At 50.6% G+C, this 24178-nt stretch overlaps 2 protein-coding genes across 7 annotated transcripts in view; both read right to left on the reverse strand.

The window, feature by feature from the left end:
- Positions 1-38: 38 nt before the first annotated feature.
- Positions 39-2056, reverse strand: mterf1 (mitochondrial transcription termination factor 1). Its single transcript, XM_030348143.1, has 2 exons — positions 1931-2056; positions 39-1557 (listed from the first exon to the last, which is right to left on the reverse strand). The coding sequence occupies exon 2, from the start codon at positions 1529-1531 to the stop codon at positions 311-313; it is 1221 nt and encodes a 406-aa protein (XP_030204003.1). The 5' UTR covers positions 1532-1557; positions 1931-2056; the 3' UTR covers positions 39-310.
- A 578-nt stretch (positions 2057-2634) lies between these two features.
- The window catches only part of akap9 (A kinase (PRKA) anchor protein 9), a 75571-nt gene continuing 54027 nt past the window's right edge, over positions 2635-24178 (reverse strand). For 4 of the 6 annotated variants that reach the window (XM_030348072.1, XM_030348075.1, XM_030348074.1 and 1 more), the window contains 26 exons: positions 23616-23768; positions 22651-22740; positions 20589-21695; positions 18317-20428; positions 18150-18194; positions 17558-17698; positions 17345-17389; positions 16281-17120; positions 15934-15994; positions 15723-15844; positions 14613-14822; positions 14246-14413; positions 12989-13094; positions 12562-12757; positions 11807-11957; positions 10895-11236; positions 9072-9383; positions 8390-8619; positions 7742-7847; positions 7083-7289; positions 5927-6148; positions 5275-5510; positions 4706-4794; positions 4314-4467; positions 3802-3932; positions 2635-3258 (listed from right to left, as the gene is read on the reverse strand). In XM_030348072.1, coding sequence (XP_030203932.1) covers positions 3215-3258; positions 3802-3932; positions 4314-4467; positions 4706-4794; positions 5275-5510; positions 5927-6148; positions 7083-7289; positions 7742-7847; positions 8390-8619; positions 9072-9383; positions 10895-11236; positions 11807-11957; positions 12562-12757; positions 12989-13094; positions 14246-14413; positions 14613-14822; positions 15723-15844; positions 15934-15994; positions 16281-17120; positions 17345-17389; positions 17558-17698; positions 18150-18194; positions 18317-20428; positions 20589-21695; positions 22651-22740; positions 23616-23768 — 7620 coding nt within the window. In that variant the 3' untranslated portion in view covers positions 2635-3214. The remainder of the gene's footprint in view (positions 3259-3801; positions 3933-4313; positions 4468-4705; positions 4795-5274; positions 5511-5926; positions 6149-7082; positions 7290-7741; positions 7848-8389; positions 8620-9071; positions 9384-10894; positions 11237-11806; positions 11958-12561; positions 12758-12988; positions 13095-14245; positions 14414-14612; positions 14823-15722; positions 15845-15933; positions 15995-16280; positions 17121-17344; positions 17390-17557; positions 17699-18149; positions 18195-18316; positions 20429-20588; positions 21696-22650; positions 22741-23615; positions 23769-24178) is intronic. The other 2 variants (XM_030348073.1, XM_030348076.1) reach the window with 2 other exon arrangements.

Raw genomic sequence — 24178 nt, forward strand, 5'->3', positions numbered from 1 at the left:
ACACTCTGCCACAGCTTTAACAAACCAAAAACAAATAATGGTGTTCAGCATCTTTTTATGGTCTTTGATCAACTAAAATAACAACATTTCAAAAAGTCCATTATTTCATATTTTATGTTGAAAGCAGATTATACAATCTATAGAAAATATCTCGGAAACATTCAGAGAAAAGAATACAACAATTTGGAGAAGTAGTGCGCATCAAAATTCACATTTTAAAACCTGCTGAACAATAAAACTAAACAAACATCCAATCAAACATCCATCCTTCAGTCATAATAACAATAACATTCTCCCTGCAGCTCACAGATCATCCTCCCCCTTCCTGTGGCGGCGTCGACGGCGGCAGCGCAGCACTGAGCTTCAGCATCTTTGCGTCGAACCTCTTGCGACTCGTGTCCAGGATGGCGATGCCGTGCCTCTGGAACTCGTAGCCCACCCTCTGCAGCTCCTCGATGCGCCCGGCGATGTTCTGCGTGCTGTAGTCCAGCACCTTGGGCTTGTCCACCACCTGCTGTATGCTGACCCCGCCCCTCAGCAGGGCGTCCAGCTTGCCGCTCAGGTTCTCCGAGCTGATGTACAGCACCATGGGGTAGGCCACTACCAGCCGCTTCACGTCGGCCCGCCCGCAGCCCAGCGACGCCATCTTCTCCCGGAGGCTCCTGAAGTTCTTGCCGAGGTACTCGTTGGACAGGTCCAGGATCTCCGCGCCGGGTCCCTGCAGCAGGGCCAGCAGCTCGGCGTCGTCCAGCCGCAGGGACGCCCGCAGCACCTCCACGTTCCTCCGCACCCGCTTGGTGCTGCGGATCAGCACGTACACGTTCCTGCTGATCACCGCCTTGGCGAAGCCCTCGGGCGTGGGCTCCGAGCGGTGCGTCAGGCCCAGCTCCGAGCCCACGTCCTCCAGCAGCTCCACCATCTGCCGGTTGAGCTCGGCGCTGTTGGAGAAGGTGCGCGGCGCCGTGGTCAGCAGCCGGTGCAGCGCCTTGGCGTCGAAGCCCAGCGAGGACAGGAAGACGATGTTCTTCTCCAGGTTCTCGTTGTCGCTGGAGCGGAAGAACGACTCGGGCGAGCGGTGCAGGATGTCCACCACCTCCGAGTCGCTGGCGAACACGCGGCGCCAAAGCGCCCAGCGCTGCTCCAGGTGGTCCAGGGAGCGCGTGATGGCCCGGGGGTACCGCGAGATGATGCCGGCGATCACCTGGCGGCTGGCGCCCTTGGCCTGCAGGAAGCCGGCCACGCCCTGCTCGTTGGTCAGCAGCTTGCGCAGCACGCCCGGCTGGCGCTGGCGAGCCTTCTTCAGGTCCACGCCCAGCAGGCTCAGGTTCTCCAGCAGAGAAACGTTTTCGGAGCCAGCCGAAGTCTTCTGCTTGCCGTGGAGGTGGTCGCCGTCTGGGGTGGGCGTGGCGGTGCAAAGCCCCCGCGGGAGCCAGGGGGCTGTCCTCGGGACGGGAAGGAGCGATGAACTGCAACGCAGCGCCACTGCTCGGTATAGGCTCAAAAGAGCTCTAGTTATGGATACTAATGTCATTTTTTTGTTAGGCAATGTCTGTGGCACTATATTGTGGGAACAGAAAGAAAGGTCTGCATTAGTCCATTTATGTTATCAAAAGCAGGACAGGTGCAGGACAGGTGCAGGACAGGTGCAAAGGAGAAGAAGGCACAGGTTGCCAGTTTTCTGGAGTAACTAGGTTAAATTAATTTATTAAATTAACATTGCCCCACCTATTATTTTTATTCAACTATACTCGTTAATAGTACCGTATACTTGTTCTTGCATACGAACTGAGCCTCAAATGAACCCACGCCATTCATTCTTTCGGTTTTAGCATGATCAACCCATAGCCGACATAAGTTACAATAAGTTGAACCAAACTAGTGTCAACACAGATCACATATGTTAGATAGAAGTTGACGCCTCATTAGTTACCATTAGTTTGTGAACATGTTATCAAGGTAAGTCCTTCGGCAAATATTGTACGTCATCAATAACAAAGTGCGGATCAACCTGCGTAGTTATAACCTCAAACCGTACACTGCAGGACCGTAGTTTATTTCTCGTCGGACCCAATTGTTGACGGACTCAATAGAAGAGGAAGATGACACCAAAACAGCTACACGACAGTCAGAAAGACCCGCCGCCCTCTATCGGTGTGGAGACTGATACTGGCTAGCTGGCAACATATGGCAGCAATAGACTATCCTCTCTATTGGTATTAAGTCGTGCACTATATAAAGAACCAGATTTGCACAATCACATTTTACTATAAAATGGTTACACCTCAAATAGGACACCATATGGGCACAAGTTGAACATTTCTTAATATATAGCACTACCTGTAAATCTTCAGTAGGTCTAGGCCCGTCTCCTGAAGATGTGACATCTTTATTCATTTCAAGATGTAGATGATAAGAAAATATGTAATCGGTTCATTTTCATCAACCATTTCATGTTATGCAATATTTAATCATCTCCTTTTGGCTTTGGTATCGATGACGACTGTATTGTGTATTAGGTACAATCTGTCAACGCATCTCAGGAGAAGGCGAGTTAACTAACTATATGCGCTATAAATGTTCTATGGAAAACTTCCAGGAATCGTAGACTTTAATTGGGAAACAAGCAATGCCACATTCATTATTTCAAATATCATCTTTATTTCAGTTCTTGACAAAATACCCAGGAAATTCAAAAGCACCTACCCTTTACAAAAATACACTCTCTACAAATGTTGTCTGCAGTCCGTCCGTTAAAGCGGCCTTAACAAAACACAGTGTAGTGTATTAATATCCAGTAGCAGCCTCCTCCTACCCCTCAAACTCTCTCCACAGTCATCTTCAAAGTCGTCCGAACAGAGAAATAACAACAACGACAACATACAATTTCATAAATTAATCGAGAGAGTTTTAAATTAGCAATAAGACCAATATACACGATTTAAGTTCCATTAAAAACTAAAGAGAGGCAGATTGAAAAATGATAAACGAAAGCTGTTTTTACCATCGTGTGCTGGAGACAAATCAAACGCACACAAAGTAAAAATAAAAAATAAATAAATAGCCAGATAAGCACACCGACACCAAAACACGACAAGAGTTTTGGTCCACATGGAATGTAGCGTCCGTGAAAATAAAATAGCGCACGCTGCTCCGCACGAGAGGAAGGCCACAGAGAATTCTTCAAGCCAGTTTCCACGGCAACGCCTCAGCCTCCTCATCTCCTCAGACCAAAGTGCAATGGGGCGTAGGAAGATGAACCTGGGGAAACAATGATATCATCGTTTTTTATAACAATTAGACAGTTGATGCATGCATCAGAAAGGATAGGACAAGCACAGTTTACTGCTCTGTAAATATGCTCTGTTATATTTGTGACTCAGTAGATGTTTTCTATGCAAGGGCACTTTGCGTGTTAGTGACTGTGTGCGTACCTGAGGTGATATATTTGTGACTCTGTAGATGTTTTGCATGCAAGTATACTGTGTGGGAGAATGAGTGAGTGAGTGAATGTGTGCGTGAGTGAGTGTGTGAGTGAGTGAGTGAGTGTGTGAGTGAGTGAGTGAGTGAGTGAGTGAGTGAGTGAGTGAGTGAGTGAGTGAGTGAGTGAGTGAGTGAGAATGAGCGCGTGAGTGAGAGAGTGAGAGAGTGAGTGAGTGAGTGAGTGAGTGAGTGAGTGAGTGAGTGAGTGAGTGAGTGAGTGAGTGAGTGAGTGAGTGAGTGAGTGAGTGAGTGAGTGAGTGAGTGAGTGAGTGAATGAGTGAGTGAGTGAGTGAGTGAGTGAGTGAGTGAGTGAGTGAGCACCTGAGGTGACGCTGCCCAGCCTCCTCTGCAGGGCCTCCAGCCGGGAGATGTAGTCGGTGAGGGCGCGGTCGGGGTCGTAGTTCAGGAGGTGGGAGCACGTCAGAGAGCCACCGTCCCCGCCTACATGGTACCTGGAACAGGGAAGGTGATACTAGGGCTTTAGGTTACTGCCTACCATTCACCCATTCACACAGCAACGGCGGTGTCAGCCACGCAGGGGGACAGCCAGGTCATCGGGAGCAGTGAGGGTGAGGTGCCTTGCTCAGGGACTGAGTGGGTTGAGTGTCGAGGTACCTCGACATGAGGAGCCGGGGATCGAACTAGCAACCGCGCGGTTACCAAGCCGACCCGCTCTACCTCCTGAGCTACTGCACCAGCCCCTGGCCCCTTCTTCATCGGGCCCCTGAACTAAGCTAATACCACCAACTCATTCCACTCACTGTGCTTTCATCAATCTCAACAACGAGTGGAGTAGACCACGTTGACCTCTGACCGGTGGCCGATGACCTTACCTGTGGGTGGTGTTGGAGATGGCGGATCTGGGGGAATCCCGTCCGCTGCGTCCCCGGCTGCTGGTGCTCCCTCCTCCACCACCTCCTCGTTCTCCTCCTCTCTCCCGGTACACCTCCACGCTCCCCGGGTGGAGGAAGGCCTTCACCTCCATCCCTGTTTCAAACACACACACACACACACACACACACACACACACACACAGCTGGTTAGCGGTGTTGGCGTTACCATGGTGAAGATGGTCACGTGACCACATAAAATGCTCCTGCACTCATTTAGAAATGTTTTAAACTTCAGTCCAATGCTATCAATGTTCTGCGGGAGCTGGCTTCTCTTAGGACGTCTGAATGCTTCATCAGAGCCCCGATGGAACCACGACCCTGGAGACAGGTACCTATGGCGTGTGTCTTGCCCGCACCGGAGCTGGGGCTCGGGCTTCTGACGCCGGTGGCCTTGTGCCATCGCCGCACCAGGAAGCGCATCCTGGGGAGAGAGAGAGAGACAGGAGAGGTGTCGGTGAGGTTCTGCTGCCCTCAATCACATTTCCTTCGCATTTCGCTTTAAAAAAAAAAAAATGATGCGCTACAACATTGCACGAAGGGCTTCACAATGAACGAGTGACGGATACATTAGAGGTCGATTTCTTTAGAAGAAAAAGATGGAGGACCAGGAGGGAGTGGGGGGGGGGATGGAGGAGCAAAGATACGGAGGAGGGGGGAGATGGCGAGGAGGAGGAGGAGCAGAGGGCAGAAAGGAGGAGAAGGGAGAGGGGCATGCAGGATGAGGGAGCAGAAGGAGGTAGGAGAGTGAGAAGGAAGGATGGAAGGAGGAAGGACCGATGCCATAAGCGGACATCTCCGACACACGCAGTCCTCGTCCACCCGGTTCTAACCATGCCTCTCCCCCCCTCCACCCAGTCCCCACCCAGACCCCCCCCCCCCCCCCCCCCCACGGGCCTCCTACCTGGAGAGGGCGATGGAGACGCGCACGGCCGAGCGGAAGCGCGTGAGGCCGCGGCGGCGGCGCAGTGCGACCGAGTCCGGGCCGCAGATGGCGGGACGGCCCCCCATCCTGGTGATGAGAGCCAGGGTGGCCTCCTCACACTCCTGGAAGCCCCCCAGCAGCAGCAGCAGGTACTTCTTCTGGTAGACCAGCGCCTTGCGGAAGCTCTCCGACCGCAGGTACTTCCCATATATCCTCTGTGGGGGGGGGGGGGGGATGTATTGGTTAATATTTTATTTCATTGCATGTATTTATTAAGAGGGCAGTGCACATTAATCCACATCTCTGTGTATGTGTGCCAGTGTTAGCCAGCAGGGTTATGGTCAACTGTAGTCCTTTGGCAAGATGTTAAGCTAGGCACAGGATGGCTAAAATATAAAAAAAATACATATTAAAGAATACACAAAGCAACAGATAACAACTGTAAAAAAAAAATAACGAAAAGAATAAATACAAATTACATACAAATACAAAAAACTATTCCAAACTTCATCCACTCTCTGGTGTATAGATCAGGCTGCAGGGCATCCGTCTGACAGCCTGCATGATCATAAGCAGACATGTTGCTCCTGGTCAGACAGGCATCCCCGTTCCCCCCCTCGCCCCCGCTGACCTTGAGGGCGGCGTTGTCCCGGTCGGGCCCCGTGACGTCGCTGAGGGCCTCGCTGCGGACCTCCCCCCTCAGCCTGCCCGTCTGGGCCTGGGCCTGGGCCTGGGCCTGCTGCAGGGCCTTCTCCAGACGGGACCGCTCCCGCGACCACGCCTCCCGCTCCTGGGACAGCAGCGCGCTGGACACCGCCCAGTCGCTCCTGGTGGGGGCGCCCCTGGTCCCAGTCTGGGAGGGGCGGAGGAGGGGGTGGGGGGGGGTTACTGAAGTACGAACTGAGGTACGAACTGAGGTGCTCTCTACAGTGTTCACTGATGTAGTGAGTAAAGAACTAAAGTAAGTACTCTGTGAAGCCATCAGTGATGTACTGACCATAGTACGCAGTGATGTAAGACTGAAGTACTGGGTGAAATACTGACTAAAGTACCGGCTGCAGTACTCTCTAAAGTACTGGGTGACGTACTGACTAAAGTCAGTCTGCAGTACTTTAGTCAGTGCTCGGTGATGTACTGACTAAAGTACTTGCTGCAGTACTCTCTAAAGTACTGGGACAAGAGCTGACTAAGGTACTAGCTGCAGTACTCTCTGGTTTACTGGGTGATGTACTAACTAAAGTACCTCCTGCAGTACTCCCTAATGTACTGAGTTATGTACTGACTAAAGCACTGCCTGCCTTCAGTACTCTCTAAAGTACTAACCGCAGTACTCTCTAAAGTCCTGGGTGATGTACTGACTAATGTCCCGGCCTCAGTACTCTCTAAAGTCCTGGGTGATGTACTGACTAATGTCCCGGCCCGCAGTACTCTCTAAAGTCCTGGGTGATGTACTGACTCAGGTACTGCCTGCCCGCAGTACTCTCTAAAGTCCTGGGTGATGTACTGACTAAGGTACTGCCTGCCCGCAGTACTCTCTAAAGTCCTGGGTGATGTACTGACTAAGGTACTGCCTGCCCGCAGTACTCTCTAAAGCCCTGGGTGATGTACTGACTCAGGTACTGCCTGCCCGCAGTACTCTCTAAAGTCCTGGGTGATGTACTGACTCAGGTACTGCCTGCCCGCAGTACTCTCTAAAGTCCTGGGTGATGTACTGACTCAGGTACTGCCTGCCCGCAGTACTCTCTTACGTACTGAGTACTCTCTGAAGCGGCGGCCGCAGTACTCACCGTGTCCGCCGACAGGGCTCCGGCGTGGCGGTGCCTCCGCAGCTCGTCCTCCAGACGCAGCGTCTGGTTCCTCAGGTCGCTCTTCTCCTCCGTCAGCCGGCTCACGAAGCCCGTCAGCTCGGCGTTCTGACGCAGCAGGCGCTCCGACAGGAAGTTGGACGAGCTGCTGCCCAGGGAACTTCCTGCCATCGGAGCCAGACTCTGGTGCTGGACGAGTGGGACGTCAAAGTCACAATGATTGAGTTTCTTGCGTTTTTCATGTCAGTAATAATGAAGTCCTGGTTGAAGTCACTATATTTCATAATGGTTCATAAAGAACAAAATATGAAATGAATAATATACAGAGATTGGGAATTTAAAGATATTTTTAGCACAATTTAAAGATAATTTTAGCACAAATAATCAGCAGTCTTTGGAAATTCCAAACAGGTCTGCAGTAAAAAACCTGAACATGTTAACGAGAAAACCGTCTGAATTGGTGTATAATACTGTATTGTTTTGATCACATTCAAAGTTGACCAAAACACAACAGGACTAATACTTTGCTTAAGTTATCGGGTGTGTGTCACATTCAATTCAAGAAAGGTGCTTGTCTGTCAAGGACCGTACTACCCCGAGACACAAAGGAATAACAAACCAGCCAACAGCAGTGGACTGACCTCTGAGAGCGCGGGCAGACCGGGCGACTGCTGTAACATACTGATGACCTCGTCCAGGTTGGTCTGGATCCAGGACAGCTCCTCCTTCTCCACCTCCGTGGTCAGACTGCAGCCACACACAGGACAGTGATGGGGTCCATAGGGGAGATCAGGCCAACCTGCTACCACTAGGTACCAGCTAATGGTAAGAACTTTATTTCATCCCATGCATGAGAAATGTACTTGTTACAGCAACCCATAGAATATAAAAAGATGCAATAATAAAATAAAGAAGGTTATAGTATGTCCAGCATACATACATTTTTTTTGATTTCAATGCCATGTCATAGGGGCATAGATGAACAAGCCTAAGGGTTACACAACAATTGAGGCACAATGCCTTCCGGTCTTCAACAGGTAAGTGGATGCTTAACTGAGTGCTGAGGTTAAAGGGCATGTCAACACTTGTTTGGAACACATATCAACACACAATTGCAACGATGGAACATAACAGGTTATGATTTCATTCTTTCGATTCTTACTTTTTTTAAACATCATTAAGGAGAAGGGAGAGGTTTCCTCCCGTATCAGAAACAAGCAAACAACGACTGATTAAATTAAAGGAATTAAACAGGCACTGCGCCGCAGGACACAGGAGGTGCGTGCTACCTGTCGGTGTTCCTGCCGGCCATGGCGCGGATCTTGGAGGCAGTGAGGCTCAGCTTGCCCAGGATGTGGTCGCCGGAGCGCCATGCTCCCGGTAGTCCAGGCTGGACCCCCCCGGTGCCGTCAGAGTAGGGGCCGGGGCCTGCGTGCCCATGGGTGGTGGTGGTGGAGGTGGAGGTCTCCGGGTGGTGCAGCCGGTCTGTGGTGCGCTCGGCGGGTGTGTCGCGGGCAGGCTGTAGGAGGGGCACACAGAGAGATACGCAGGCTTAGCTGGAGACCGCTAGGTCATGGTAGTACTACTGTAAAGAGGGGGGAGACACCAGTATAAACCTACTGCTACTTTAGTGGGCCGTCTTAGATCGCACACTACGGTCAGGATATTATGAATCCGAAAATGTAATGCTAAGCTGTTCGGTCGTAGCAAGTAGGTTTCAACTTAAAAGGTGACGCATTATACCGCCGTGTGTGAGTGTGATTCGCGAATAAATGCCCATTTGAAAATCTGCCCTCTTTTGAGATCACCAGTGGGCGTGTCCGCCTAGACGGATTTTCAAAACGGCTTGTAGCGGCTAGTCACACTCAAACCTGGTAAAAGGTGTACAAACTGGATATGACGTCTTTAAGCCTGATCTTAAAATATCAAAACAACAACCCATCAACGAGGTAAAGCTCTTAAACCGCTCACGTCTTGTGGGTCGTGCGAGCGCGCCGCTGCTCCCCCCGCTCCGCCTGCTCCGCCCGCCAGCCGCTGGCCCACCTCCGCCAGCCTCTCCTCCAGCGCCTCCTTCTCCTGCTCCAGGGCCCTCCTCCTCTGGGCCTCTCTCTCCAGCTGCTGCTGGGCGTCCCCCGCCCGCTGCTCCAGCAGCGCCAGCTGGCCGCGGGCCTCCTCCAGGGCCTCCTGGTCCCTCTGGGCGCGCTGCCCGCCGCGCTGCACCTCCTCCTGCTGCCGCACCGCCTCCAGCCGCTGGGCCTCCAGCTCCCCGAGGAGGCGCACAACCTGGGGGGAGGGGGGGGGGAGGAGGAGGAGGAGGAGGAGGAGGAGGCGGAGGAGGAGGAGGAAGAGGAGGAGGAGGAGGAAAAGGGATTTTTAGCACATTTGTGTTATACAGGCGCTGGTTAAAGACAAATAATGTATATTATTATATTGTATTATTATTTATTAAACTATATTTAATAGCCGCCTTCATGGGTTAGGCTTCCCGGGCACATTGTATAACGCTACGTTGTGTGGCAGGTTTCATAAACAACATCGCTTTATATAACAGTACCACATCAACGGTACTATAAAAGTATCATAAAGTCGCTGTTGGTCGTACCCATGGGGATAACAAGCCCCCTCTTTTCTAAACAGTGTTTAAAAATAAAATAACTCTGATTAAAATATATATATTACATGTTTATATACATGTTTTTGTAAATTATTAAAGCTATACTGTACGATGTGAGAGAGCTAGCATGATTTGACATGCTTCTCTTCGGAGTTCCGTTTAACTCCTCCCCCACCCTTCAGGTTTCCCTGCCCCCACCCCTCGACACAGAGCCGTGCACGAGCGCTGCTGCTGCTTACGGGTTACTTCAACGGCAACCATTGCGTCACTTTTCAGGCCATTCAACTCCCTCAGTTGTCGCCATCGCTGAAAAGCTAATCCAATATTTATTCTCGTTTTTCCTCGAGCAGTCTCCAACTTCTTTTTTGTTGCTGCCTTTTCAGTTTCTGTCTTTCTTTTTCTTGCCTTTTTAAAAGGATGAACCAGGGCAAGTAACGGTGGCAGTGGTAACTTCAGTTGTTTCTCTTCCATTGTGTAAACGTTGTAGGCTCACTAGGTCTAGTCCACTGTCATGAACTACTATGACAACAACGCTTTCTTTGCCCTCCATGAACGCGCTCAGGCCGGCTCAGGCTCGTACACAGAGGGGAGAGAACGCGCAGGCTTGTGATTGGTTATTTCGATTCGGGTACAGTGTCTCCGATTGGTAAGCATTTTAACAGGTTTATAGCAGATACAGAATTCGTTTTTTTTTCGCTTCTTTTTCATTGCCCATAAGTTATTTATTGCTGTCAGGATGTAAAAAACAATTTCAACAACATAATAAAAAGTGCATATTACTGGATCCCGTACAATATGCCTTTAACTCAAGGAACAATATGTTAACTCATATTGTCTAGAAGGGCTGCTCGATAATGGGAAAAATCATAATCACGATTATTTTGGTCAATATTGATATCACGATTCCTCAAACGATTATTTTTGAGTTTGAAAACATTTTGTAGTTATTCAGCATGTCCCTCCAAATTTTTAATTGTAACTGAGAACTTTTTCAATCTAAAATGATATACTGATTAATGTATCCAGCTGTTCTTTCTTTCTATAAAACATAAAAAAATAATAATAATCGATTTTGTTAATTTTGTGAGCGTTTGAGGCTAAAATCAAAATTTGATTAATCGCCCAGCCCTTTAGTCAAGTGTGTTCCCCATCAGGTCTCCAGGCGGGACCCCACCCTCACCTGTGCGTGCTTCTCATCCAGGTCCCGCTGCAGCCTCTTGAGCACGCTCCTCTCTCCTCCCACCCCCTCCACCTCCTCCTCCTCCTCCTCCTCCTCCTCCTGCTCCGCCCCGCCGGCCCCCGTCCTCAGCCGCCGCTCCCTGCCCAGGGCGCTGCTCATCTCGCGGGCCGTGGCCTGCTGAGTGTCCAGCCTCACCTGGAGCTCCTGGAGCCGGCTCTGCAGGGCCAGCTGGGCCTGCTGGGCCTGGAGGCTCCGCTGGGAGGAGGCGTGGCGCTCCTCCTCCAGGGAGGAGGCCAGCTGGGCCGCCCGGCTCCGCTGCTCCTCCGCCGACACCCGCAGGTCCTGGGGGCGGAGAGGTGGTCCATCAAGAGCATAACATAACTCAGCACTGTAGTTATAACTAACTATAACTACAGGGTAGGACAGGTTGTGTTGTAGACACTATACATGAGGAGCATAGTATCACTTATAATATAATAATGAGTATTAATACAGCTATAGCCTAGGACAGGTTATGTTGTGGACATTATACATGAAGAGCATAATACCCTTCAGCGTTATAGTTAGTAGCATAATACTTATTATAACAGCTATAGCCTGGGACATGTTATGTTGTAGACATTATACATGAAGAGCATAACATCATTTATGATGTAATACTTATAACAGCTATAGCCTAGGACAGGTTATGTTGTAGACATTATACATGAAGAGCATAACATCATTTATGATGTAATACTTATAACAGCTATAGCCTAGGACAGGTTATGTTATAGACATTATGAACATAACATTATTTATAATGTAATACTTATTATAACAGCTATAGCCTGGGACAGGTTATGTTGTAGACATTATACATGTAGGTCATAATACCATTCAGCACTATCGTTCATAACATGAATGTCTGACCTCCAGCTCCTCCTGCTGGCTCTCCTCACTCCGGCCGGTGCGGTTCCTCTCCTTCTCCAGGACCCACTGCAGCTCCCTGGTCCTCCTGCGCTCCTCAGACAGCTGGTCCGTCAGCGCCTCCAGCTCCGCAGCCCGCTCAGACACCTCCTTCCTGCGGGGGACGGACACTCATAACCACGCGGTCCAGGGGTTGGATCTACATGACTGAACCACGCCCGCGGCAACAGGGGCCGGGCTGGAGGAGGCAGATATTGTTTTACTGCTGATAGTGATACGGAACCTGTGTGCATGCCTCGGACATAATTGAACATCATGGAAGAAAGTGTTTAGGCTTAGAGACATAATTAAAGATGATTGATCACTTTATATAACTTTAATAATCTAAATAAAAATAAAAAGCCATTGTGAATAGTTTAATTGATGGTCGATGAATGAAACGTGATTGTCCAAGAGTGTGGGTGTCTGTTTGTAAAACGTGTAAGAGTGTGTGTAAGAGTGTGTAAGAGTGTGTAAGAGTGTGTGTGTGTGTGTGTGTGAAACGTGATTGAATAAGTGTGTGTGTGTGTGTGTGTGTGTGTGTGTGTGTGTGTGTGTGTGTGTGTGTGTGTGTGTGTGTGTGTGTGTGTGTGTGTGTGTGTGTGTGTGTGTGTGTGTGTGTGTGTGTGTAACGTGATTGTGTAAGAGTGTGTGTGTGTGTAACGTGATGGTGTAAGAGTGTGTGTGTGTGTGGGTGTGTGTGTGTCTCCGGGTCGGACCTGAGTGCGTCCAGCTCCTTCAGGTGCTTGTGCTGGGCCTTCAGCGTGGTCTCCAGCTCCAGCTTGGTCTGGGACAGCTCCCCCTTCAGCTCCTCCAGCAGGACCCTGTCGCCGGGGGCTCCGGACCCAGGGCCCACACTCCCTCTCTGGGCCCCGCCCTCAGCCTCTGGCCCAGGGGACAAGGCCGGCTGGACGCCTGGAGGACACAGAGTGATTGACAGGCTGTTCAGAACAGGGGTTCTCAAACTGTGGGCCGCATCACAGGACCAGGTTGGTCATAATGACGTATTTGTAATTAAAATGCATGCATGCCTTTACCGTTTCACTTGACTATTAGTTTAGTGGAGGACTGAAAAGTGTTTTAAGATCAAGGTTATCATTATCTAAATTCTCTTTCCATCCTGACAGCATTAACCCATCTAATGACCTGGGTGGAGCTGCTCCATGGTGGCTCTGAGCTGCTGGACCTCAGAGAGGAGACTGGAGCGGTCAGCGGTTTGGAGAGAACCCATGGCCTCTCTGTGGTGGACCTCCTGCATTAGGGGACGGACAGAGAGACAACACACTGCATGTTAGTGACTGAGACAGAGACCACACAATGTATGTTAGTGAGAGACAGAGACAGAGAAAGTGAGAGACAGAGACAGAGAGAGACAGAGAGACAGAGAGACAGAGACAGCGACAGAGAAAGAGAGAGACAGAGACAGATAGAGACAGAGAGACAGAGACAGAGCGACAGAGAAAGAGAGAGACAGAGACAGATAGAGACAGAGAGACAGAGAGACAGAGACAGCGACAGAGAAAGAGAGAGACAGAGACAGATAGAGACAGAGAGACAGAGACAGAGCGACAGAGAAAGAGAGAGACAGAGACAGATAGAGACAGAGAGACAGAGACAGCGACAGAGAAAGAGAGAGACAGAGACAGATAGAGACAGAGAGACAGAGACAGAGCGACAGAGAAAGAGAGAGACAGAGACAGAAAGAGAGACAGAGAAAGATAGAGACAGAGAGACAGAGACAGAGCGACAGAGAAAGAGAGACAGAGACAGAAAGAGAGACAGAGAAAGATAGAGACAGAGACAGAAAGAGAGACAGAGAAAGATAGAGACAGAGACAGAGACAGAAAGAGAGACAGAGAAAGAGAGAGACAGAAACAGAAAGAGAGACAGAGACAGAAAGAGAGACAGATACAGAGGGACAGAGACAGAAAGAGAGACAGATACAGAGAGACAGATACAGAGAGACAGAGACAGAGAATCAGAGAGACAGACAGAGAGCGCGAGAGAGAAAACAGTTTTTTGTTGTTTTTTGCAATTCTGCCCACCCGGCTTCCAAGGGATTTCTAAAAATAATTATTTAAGCGACCCCTGGGATATTTTATTTTTAGTTTGTGCTCTGCTGTTAGATGTGCCGCCACATTTCATCCGAATGTGTGAGTCTGCGATTAAGACCCAGGGGTAAACTGACTACTGTGCACAAACTTTCCTGGGCAACATCGTGTCAATCTCAACCACCACTCTTATCTGGAGAATAAAAACCATGATATTTTTTTAAAACTCGTCACAGATAAAAAAATTTGACCAGTACACTAAATCCACTTTTTAGTTTTTGCCTTTCAAATGAAAGCCCTCCCATAAGGGGGTGATCCCGGGCAGGACGAGGGCTGCGGCCGCGCGGCTCACCTGCTGGGCCAGCCTCTGCTCCAGCTGGTTGAGGTGGACGATGGCGTCGCTGCTGTCCAGCTGGTCCAGCTGGCTGTAGAGGGCGCTCTTCAGCACGCCGCGCTCCCCCATCAGCACCTGCTGCACCGCTCCAAGCAGCTCCCCACGCCAGTCTGCTCCTCCGGGGGTCTGGAGGGAGGGGGGAGGGGAGAGAGGACGGGAGGGGGGAAGAGAGACGACGCTCAGCAAACAGGCCCAAGCAGCCTGGATCGGAAGCTTTTAACCGCAACCCCAAAACGATCAGACTCGTTACGTTAAAGTCATGAGGAGAAAATGTATAACGCTAAGTTTAACTTCCTTCCAGATCTAGATGATAAGGTGGTCTCACCTGTGTCCCCCTGCTTGTCTGCATCTGGGTGACCAGGGTCTTCAGGGACTGCACGGTGTCCAGCAGGGCCTGCCTCTCCCTGGGCCAGCCTGGGCTGGGGGTCTGGCCCCACCCTGGACCTCCTGATCCCCCGGCCTGGTCCTCCGTCAGGGGGAACTCTGACAGGGACAGGACCTGCATGCCCTCCTGGTGCACCTCTCTCAGCAGGGTCTGGATGGACACACACAGACGCACAAACAAACACACACACACATACACACACGTTCGATTACTGTCAGAAAGATATGGCCTGTTCAGCCCTTTGAGACTGTAACTGTGATTATAGGCTAAGAAAATACGATGGCACCCATCTTACTTGCTGTTGGACACGTATGACTGTTAAGATCAAGCTGATTTTCTTTTAAGCAAGCTTAGATGCCACATCCATCAAAGATTACAGGTGAGGCATTATGGGTAGAAAGTTGAACTGTTCATCGTCCGTCTGCCTGCAGACTGAGGGTGTGTTCGAAACCGCATACTTGCTTACTAACTATGACGTCAAATTAAGTAAGCATAACGTAGTAAGCGAGTTTTAGGTAAGCGAGTAGTATCCGAATGTCTTCTACTTACGGAAAGATTTTGTGTAAGCATCGCTAGCTTACTAGACGTACTCAACTGCCTCAGAATGCACTGCGTCTATTCAAAAGAACAGTGGAAGCAATGGCGCTAAACGGGGAGCCGCAGCAGCAGAGCCCACAGCCATACCGATGTAATTGTTTAATAATTGTTTTTAACACATCACCGCAAATTCTTAGGTTGAAGATGTACTGTGACGTTAAATGTGACGTTTATATATTTATTTATAATATTTATTAACGGCGCCCGGCCGGTAGGTTATTGACACGTCATTTGATTCACGTCATCTGAGGTGGTTAAGTAAGGACGGTCTTCTCAACGGCGATTACTCAAATGGATTACGGTACTCAATCATTATTTAAGGATTCGAGAAGTAAGCCAAATATTTAGTAGGTAGTAAGCAGTAAGCAAGTAGGCGGTTTCGAACACACCCTGAGACTCCCTGCGAGAAATGACGTTTGCAAGCGATCAATAAAGTTATGTCCTTTTGAATACCTTGATCTTGTCAGGGAGTGGGTCTTCCCCGTCCCGCCTGGCCCCCTCCGGGGTGGTCCTGAACTCCTGCTGCAGGCTGGGGGGGTCGTAGCCCGTCCGCTGGCTGTAGTCTGAGCTGCTGTCTGCAGGGGGAGCCACACAAAAGGGGGGTACTTCTCACACCGGTTCTGCCAACGACTGAATGCTCAACGATGAAGACGGCGTCTCTTACCGCTGGTGTATCCGTCCCGGAACTGCAGCGACGCAGGGCGGTCTGTTCGGGCCGACGAGGCCTGGAGGGAACATCAAGGTGCTTCAGTCAACACTAAAAAGGTACTGTAGGTCAGATCTACGAGCCGGAATTTGACTGTAATCCCTAGGAGTGGCAGGGTCACCCGTCAGCTATTAGCAAGGGAAATGCGCTGTGACGCACAGTGTGACGCGTAATCTGTTGTTTGTAAGCCGCTGCGACTGCCGGTGCATTGAATCTAAAAAGGCTTCTAGAAACCACGTGACGTCATAGCGTGCATCACGGTGCCCTGTCCGACCCGTCCCCTCTGCCCCTTCCCCCCCCCTCACCTCCCCGGAGCGCAGCTTGTCGACGACGGCCTTCAGGGCCTTGCACTCGTTCTCCAGGGCCAGGGTGTCCAGGCGCAGGCCCTCGCTCTCGGCGATGTGCCGCGCCTCCATGTCCAGGATCTCGGCGGCGTGGAGCTCCTGCATCTGGACGATCTTCTCCTGGAACTCCCCGATCACCTCCGCCACCACCACCTCCTCCTCCTCCTCCTCCTTCTTCTTCTGGGCCGCAGCAGATGGACTCAGGGTCCCCGCGCCCACCCCTGTGGGCTTGGTGGCGGTCGTCTGGAGGTCTTGGTGGGTCTGCGTGGAGGAGTCGGCGACGGACACCTGCCGGCGCTGCTCCTGCTGGGGCCGGCGTTCGGCCCCGGGGCCCCCTGGGCTCTGGGTCTTCTCCGAGGCCTGCTGTGCGGCCGCTGCAGAGTTCTTCCGGGATAAGGACGCCTTGTCTTTGGCGCTGCCGCTTCCCTTACCGGACAACGACTTGCCCGCTTTCCTCTTGGGCTGGCTGCCGGCGGCGGCCGCGGCGGTGGTGGAGGAGGACGAGGACGACGGCGGCGGCTGAGGGGAGGGCGAAGGGGACGTCGGGGAGCGAGAGGGGGGCTCTGGGGACAGGCTGGCCGCTGCCGAGGCCGCCTGCAGCTCCCGGAGCTCTTCTTTGAGCTGGGCGATGGCGACGTCGCGGCACCCGAGCTGGTCCTGGAGCTGGTCCGCTCGCTGCCGGCAGCTGGCGACCTCTTCTTTGGTGGCGGCCGCCTGGGTCTGGACCTCCTGGAGCTGCTGGAGGAGCCCCGGGACGCTGGATCCTCCTTCCTCACCTTCTCCTTCTGCGCTCGCGGTGGCCTGGGAGGGACCAGAGACGGAGGGGAGATCATCAGGGAGGGAGTCAGGCATGATCGTTTCACATTGCGCTTTTTATTCAGAGCGACTTAACAGGGGAGGCTGAGGGCAATCCTAGCATATAATCAATGTGAGAGCAAGTACAAGAACCTGATGTTGATAAAAGTACTGTAGGTTAATAACTGGTATTTATAACAGTTCAAGGAAGTGAACTTGTGTCTTCTTACCCGGTAGAGTTCTCCTTTAAGGTGAGCGATAGTCATTTCCCTCTCCTGAAAAAAAAACACCAAACAACAAATTACAAACTGACAAAAAAAGAATTCAAACTATACCTCTAAGACAATTTAGATTCTGGAGTTTCAACAAGCCTCAGACCAGGCCTAAGGATCTTAATCACATATTCATTATCATTATAAATTCTTAACACTGAGCTGTCCAACCTGGAGCAGCTCCTGTAGCCTATCAGAGCTCTGCTTGCAGGAGTCCAGCTCCTCCTTGACCACCACCACCTCCTTCTGCACCTCCTGAAGCTGAAGGTCCAACCCCTGCTGAACCGCCTCCTCACCGACTCCTGGCGATGCCTGGCGTGGAGAAGGTTAGAGGAGATGCTAGATGCTGAATGACTGACATGAAAACAACCTTGGATGCACCCTTCTTTAAAAGGTGTTGCAGGTAAGATTCAACAGCTATCATTCGAGCATGATTATTTAGAAGTGCCTTGGTCATCAGTCAGCTATTAAGTGAAATGCGATGCAAGAATATCTGTTTGATATTCTATATTGAATGGAGTGTGCCCGCCTCTGTGTGAGCAGATTGTGATTTTAAACGTCATCTCATCCTTCCCTGATTGGCTCTGGATGTCCATCTTGCCTGTCAATCAAAGGTCCATGAATGTAACAGCATGTCTTGCCCTCTTGCTCTTTTCTGCTGTCTTGTCTTTACAACCGTAAAGTCATACCTACAGTATAGCCCCTTCAACGATGGACAATCATATTACATATCTTGAATAGAATATTTTTAATAAATCCATACCTTCTGTATTTGCTCTTCAACCCTGCTTATTGCCAATGTCTTCTCCTGAAAAAAAGGAAAACAAGATGTTTGCCAACAAATCCATTGATATGTATATGAAAGTATAAAAAGTGAATTATAAGAAAAAAATTATAAATCAGATCAATCAAATGATTACAAGTAATTACCTCAAGCTGCTCTTGGAGTTTACTATAGCTCCGGTTGGAGTCATTCAACTCTTCCTGAATTTGACTAGAGCTCTGCTTGTTGTCATCAAGCTGCTTCTGAAGTTGACTAGAGCTCTGCTTCTGGTCTTCTAGCAGTTCTTCAAGTTGACTACAGCTCTGCTTTGAGGTGTCTAGTTCTTGTTGAAGCTGACTCGAGCTCTGCTTATAGTCAGCTAGCCGTTTTTCAAATTGACTACGGTTCTGCTTAGAGGCTTCTAGTTCTTGCTGGAGTTGACGAGAGCTCTGCTTCTGGTCTTCTAGCTGTTCTTCAAGTTGACTACTGTTCTGCTTAGAGGCTTCTAGTTCTTGTTTAAGCTGACTCGAGCTCTGCTTATAGTCAGCTAGCTGTTTTTCAAGTTGACTACAGCTCTGCTTTGAGGTGTCTAGTTCTTGTTGAAGCTGACTCGAGCTCTGCTTATAGTCAGCTAGCTGTTTTTCAAGTTGACTACTGTTCTGCTTAGAGGTATCTAGTTCTTGCTGGAGTTGGCTAGAGCTCTGCTTGTACTGGTCAACCTGCTCCTGAAGTTTACTCAAACTCTGCTTGGTGTCTTCTAGTTGTCCTTGAAGTTGACTGGTGTTCTGCTTCGAGTCATCTAGTTCTTGCTGAAGTCGAATCGAGCTCTGCTTGTATTCAGCTATTTGTTCTTCGAGTTGACTACTGTTCTGCCTCGAATCGTCTTGCTGCTGCTGTAGCTCACTCGAGCTCTGCTTGTTGTTTTCCAGCTCCTTTTGGAGTTGACTACTGTTTTGCTTGGAGTCGGCTAGCTGTACTTCAAGTTCACTCGAGCTCTGCTTGTATTCTTCTAGCTGTACTTCGAGTTGACTACTGTTTCGCTTGGAGTCAGCTAGTTCTTGTTGCAGTTGACTCGAACTCTGCTTGTAATCAGCTAGCTTATTTTCGAGTTGACTACTGTTCTTCCTTGAGTCATCCAGCTCTTGCTGAAGTTGACTCGAGCTCTGCTTGAGTTCTTCCAGCTGTTTTTCGAGTTGACTACTGTTCTGCTTCGAGTCATCTTGCTGCTGCTGTAGCTCACTTGAGCTCTGCTTGTTGTATTCCAGCTCCTGCTGGAGTTGACTACAGCTCTGCTTTGAGTCAGCTAGCTGTACTTCGAGTTGACTCGAGCTCTGCTTGTACCGATCAACCTGCTCCTGAAGTTGACTAGAGCTCTGCTTGTACTGGTCAACCTGCTCCTGAAGCTGACTAGAGCTCTGCTTGGAGTCATCTAGCTCTTGTTGAAGTTGACTAGAGCTCTGTTTGTACTGGTCAACCTGCTCCTGAAGTTGACTGGAGCTCTGTTTGTACTGGTCAACCTGCTCCTGAAGTTGACTGGAGCTCTGTTTGTACTGGTCAACCTGCTCCTGAAATTGACTAGAGCTCTGCTTTAAGTTGGCTATCTGTTCTTCGAGTTGACTGCTGTTCTGCTTCGAGGTGTCTTGCTGCTCCTGGAGTTTGCTAGAGCTCTGCTTGTAGACTTCTAGCTGTTCTTCAAGTTTACGACTGTTCTGCTTCGAGTCGTCTAGTTCTTGTTGAAGTTGACTAGAGCTCTGTTTGTACTGGTCAACCTGCTCCTGGAGTAAACTAGAGCTCTGTTTGTACTGGTCAACCTTCTCCTGAAGTTGGGTAGAGTTCTGCTTGTAGTTTTCCAGCTCCTCCTGGAGCTTACTAGTGGTCTGTTTGAAGTCGGCTAGCTGTTCTTCAAGTTGCCTAGAGCTCTCCTTGGAGACATTTAACTGCTCCTGGAGTTGACTAGAACTCGCCTTTAAGTCGCCTTGCTCCTGTTTGAGTTGACTAGAGCTCTGCTTGTAATTGTCCAACTCTTCCATGAGTTTACTGCATCTCTGCTCGTAGTCAGCTAGCTGCGCTTCAAGTTGACCAGAGCTCTTCTTGTAATTGTCTAACTCTGCTAGGAGTTGACTGTGTCTCTGCTCGTGGTTGGCTAGCTGCTCCTCATGTTGACTAGAGCTCTGTTTGTAGTGGTCCAGCTGTTCTTTGGTGGCCAGGGCCTCATCTCGGACCTCCTGTAACTCCCGGTGAGCTTCACGCGCATCCCGTTGGTCTGCTGCAGGAGATGGCTGATGGGAAAGAAAATGTATAAACACAATCAGTGCATGACATGCTATGTTTTTTTCTTTCCTTTGTGGATTCAACAACGACTCCCATTAACAAATTCTCTCGACCGAAAAGCAACTCCCATCAAAACTTTTAAAAAGGCTTTCGTATGCAAACCCTCACCGTTGACCAGTGAGCCCTCACCTCACAAGTGGGCTTCCAGGTCTTGTGGTGGGCTCCAGCCTTGCTCCTCATCTGGTTCAGCAGGTCCATGAGCACGGCCAGCCTCCGCTCGTACTCCATCACCTCCTCCTCGGAGCTGGAAAGCAGCTGCTTCTGCAGCTCCTGGTCCTTCTGAATGCCGCTGAGCCCCACCTCCAGCTCCCGCAGCTTCTCCGTCAGGTGCCCCGCCCTCCCGGAGCCGCCCGCCGGCCCCCTGGCTCCGCCCACCATGCTGAAGGAGGAGGAGTCCAGCTGCGGGAGGCCAAAGTCCGGGAAGACGTGGGTCGGAGGAGCGTCGGACCGCGGGCCTTGAGGCTGGCTCTCCTCCACTTCAGTCCGCTTGGGGTCTGTCTGTCCTCGCGGCTCCCCCTGCAGGGAGTCCCGATGCTGGGCCTGGCCGGTCAGCGCCGACGCATCCGTCTCCGTCTCCCGGAGTCGGTCCTCCAGGTGGTCGACCTTCCCCCGGAGGGTCTCAGCCAGCAGGCGCCCGCGGGCCAGCTCCGCCTCCTTCTCCTCTGCGGCGCGCTCCAGGTCCTCGACGCGGCGCCGCAGCTCGTCCACCCTGGAGCTTGCGCTCTGCTCCAGCGCCTGCACCTGGGCCTGCATGACCACCAGGCTGGCCGTCTCCCGGAGGGCGTCCTCCAGGCGGGCCTCCGAGCGCTCCTCCTCCTCCGCCCTGCCCTGCTCCTCCGTCTGGGCCAGGACGGCCGACGTCTCCTTCAGCCGGCGGTACGTCTCAAACAGCTCGCCGTGTTTGCCCCGGAGCGCGCCCAGCTCGCCCGTGGCCACGTCCAGCCGCCGCTGCGTCTGGCCGAGTTCGTCGCTGGTCGCCGCGACGAGGTCGCCCCCCCGCACCCGAGCCTGGGTATCCATCTCCTCCTCCTCCTCGTCGTGGTGCGGGGGCAGCTTCTGCTCGATGTTGGCCAGCTCCTGCTGCAGCTTGTCGATGACGGCGTTGAGCTGCTCCAGCTCCACCTCGCCGTTCCTCTTCAGGCGCTCCTGCTCGCTCCTCAGGCACTCCACCTGGGACTCCAGGTCCCGGATCAGGTCCTCCCGCTGGTCCAGGTCCTGAGGAACGTCACGATACGGCACAAACAGCAAGGGAACGTCAAGCTCTTCTCAGAGAGGAAGTGGACTTCCAGTTGCCGTGGAAACCGGAAGTGGATGTAAAGCTCCACCGGCATGGGAAGGGAACGTCAAGTTACAGTGGAACAGGAAGTGAACGTCGAGCTCCACTGTAACAGGAAGTGAACTTCAAGCTCCAACGGAACAGGAAGTCAACTTCAAGCTCCACTGTAACAGGAATTGAACTTCAAGCTCCAATGTAACAGGAAGTGAACTTCAAGCTCCACTGTAACAGGAAGTGAACTTCAAGCTCCACTGTAACCGGACGTGAACGTCAAGTTAGGGTGGAACAGGAAATGAACGTCAAGCTCCACTGTAACAGGAAGTGACCGTTAAGCTCCACCGGAACCGCAAGTGAGCATCAAGCTACACCAGACCAGCAGCAGTTGAGGCAAATCCTTTGTTTTTAAACCTTCGGGACCCATTTGGAAAGAGTCAAGTTACTTGATTAAATAATATTAGGTCTTTTTCCGTCAATATTTTTTATCATAGTATGATCAATATTACCATTACTTCTATAATTGGAGGGTTTGTTAATATTCATTATTTTGAATAATATTTTTTGGGGTTTTGGAAGTTTTGGGTATCAAAGGTTTAAACACAAACTCTCACACAAACATCACACGACTACCTTACGAGCATGGAGTTGGGAAGTAACTTACCAGCAAAACACACACATTTCACCAAATCATAAAAAATAAAGACATCCAAGAAAAAAAAGTAACTACAGTAACACCGCACAGACAAATCCTTACAGGAACGAATAAAAAATGGAAGGGCAAGCCACGGCAAAGCAAACACAACAATGGGACCACTACCACGGAAGGGATGCGTATGCCAAACATAAACCAACCAATAGAAACTATGGTGTCCATATTGGATACCCATGCCAGGTTACCTTCGTAGCGGACGCCGCGGGCTCCGTGTGTTGGCGCTTAGAGAGTTTCTCATTAAGAACGAGTATTTGCCTGTCCTTCTCCTCCATTACCTTTGGGAGTCAGAGAGTCATAAGGGGGGGCGGCTAGCAACGGTGTACCAGTAAATACCTGCTGGTGTGACCGATCGTTTCAGTCACGTTTATATCGGGCACCGGAGAAATGACAAAAAATGGTTGCAAAGATGGGATGAAGACAACAAATCCTGAAAATGATTGTTCACTAGACTACACAGTGAACCGCTGATATTTGCAGCTTTACTGAAGCGTGAAGCAGACGCTGACTGTTTCAAACTAACCTTGCAGACTTGGGTCCTTGGGGAGGTTTAAGTAGTTCAAGGAGAACATGACTTTACACAATATCACTGCGTGATCGAGTGTAGGGCAACAATCCTTTTAAAACGCAAATATATAGGGGTGGGAGAGAGGAAGAGAAGAGAAAGCAAGAGCAAGTCCAGAGAAAGTGTGAAAGAAAGAGCAAATGAAAGAAAGAGAGTGAGTGAGTGAGTGAGTGAGTGAGTGAGTGAGTGAGTGAGTGAGTGAGTGAGTGAGTGAGTGAGTGACTGAGTGAGTGAGTGAGTGAGTGAGTGAGTGAGTGAGAGAAAGAAAGAGCCAGGGAGGAAGAGAGAGAGGGAGAAGAGGGCGACAAATGGAGAAAGATTGAAAGGGAGGGAGAGAGAGCAAGAGAGAAAGCGCATGAGAGAGCAGGAAGAGTGTTAGAGCAAGAATGGGGAGGGAAAAGAAAACATGAAGAGGATACAGAGGTGAGAGAAAGAGGATGAGAAAGGACTTTTTATTGTACTATAAACGTGTGGTGTAGCCCTGCTGCTCTTGGAAGAGGCTGTGATAAAGCCTCTAACTCATTGCTTCTCGAGAGTCGGTACATCAGTGCTCTCTGTGGTGCGGTGTGGGGGGGGGGGGGTCTGTACCTGGAGCATGCTCTCCCTGGTCTCCAGGTGCTCCTGCTGGCTGCCCAGCTCCTTCTCCTGGATCTCCAGCTGCATCTGGAGCTGCTGCGCCTCCTCGCTCTTGTTCTCCAGCTCCTCCCGGAACTGCTCCAGCTGCTCCTCCAGGTGGGAGATCTGCAGGGTGGTGGAGGAGGAGGAGGAGGTGGTGGAGGATGAGGAGGTCGAGGTCGTGTAGGAGGAGAAGGAGGATGAGGATAAGGAGGAGGAAGAGAAGAAGAAGCAGAAGAAGATATTTTAGGGATAGAGACCATCTAAGCATAAGAGTGTGTTCAGACCTAGTTGGTCTGGTTCAAATCAGAATTTGGACAGTTCCTCCGTAGAGGAACTGTGATTTAACAGCTAGTACATGCAACACCCGGCATGGCAGGATAAAATAAAACCGACAAACCAAGGACCTCAAACATGAGGCATAAGTGACTCATTCAGAATCTGTTTAGGTTGTGTCCAAGGGCACAAATATCTTTACAAACCATGATTCTTTGGTTCCACATTAGAGTTTGGATGATGATGATGATGTTCACAAC

The sequence above is a fragment of the Gadus morhua genome, chromosome 22, assembly GCF_902167405.1.
Source record: "Gadus morhua chromosome 22, gadMor3.0, whole genome shotgun sequence".
Taxonomy (NCBI): domain Eukaryota; kingdom Metazoa; phylum Chordata; class Actinopteri; order Gadiformes; family Gadidae; genus Gadus; species Gadus morhua.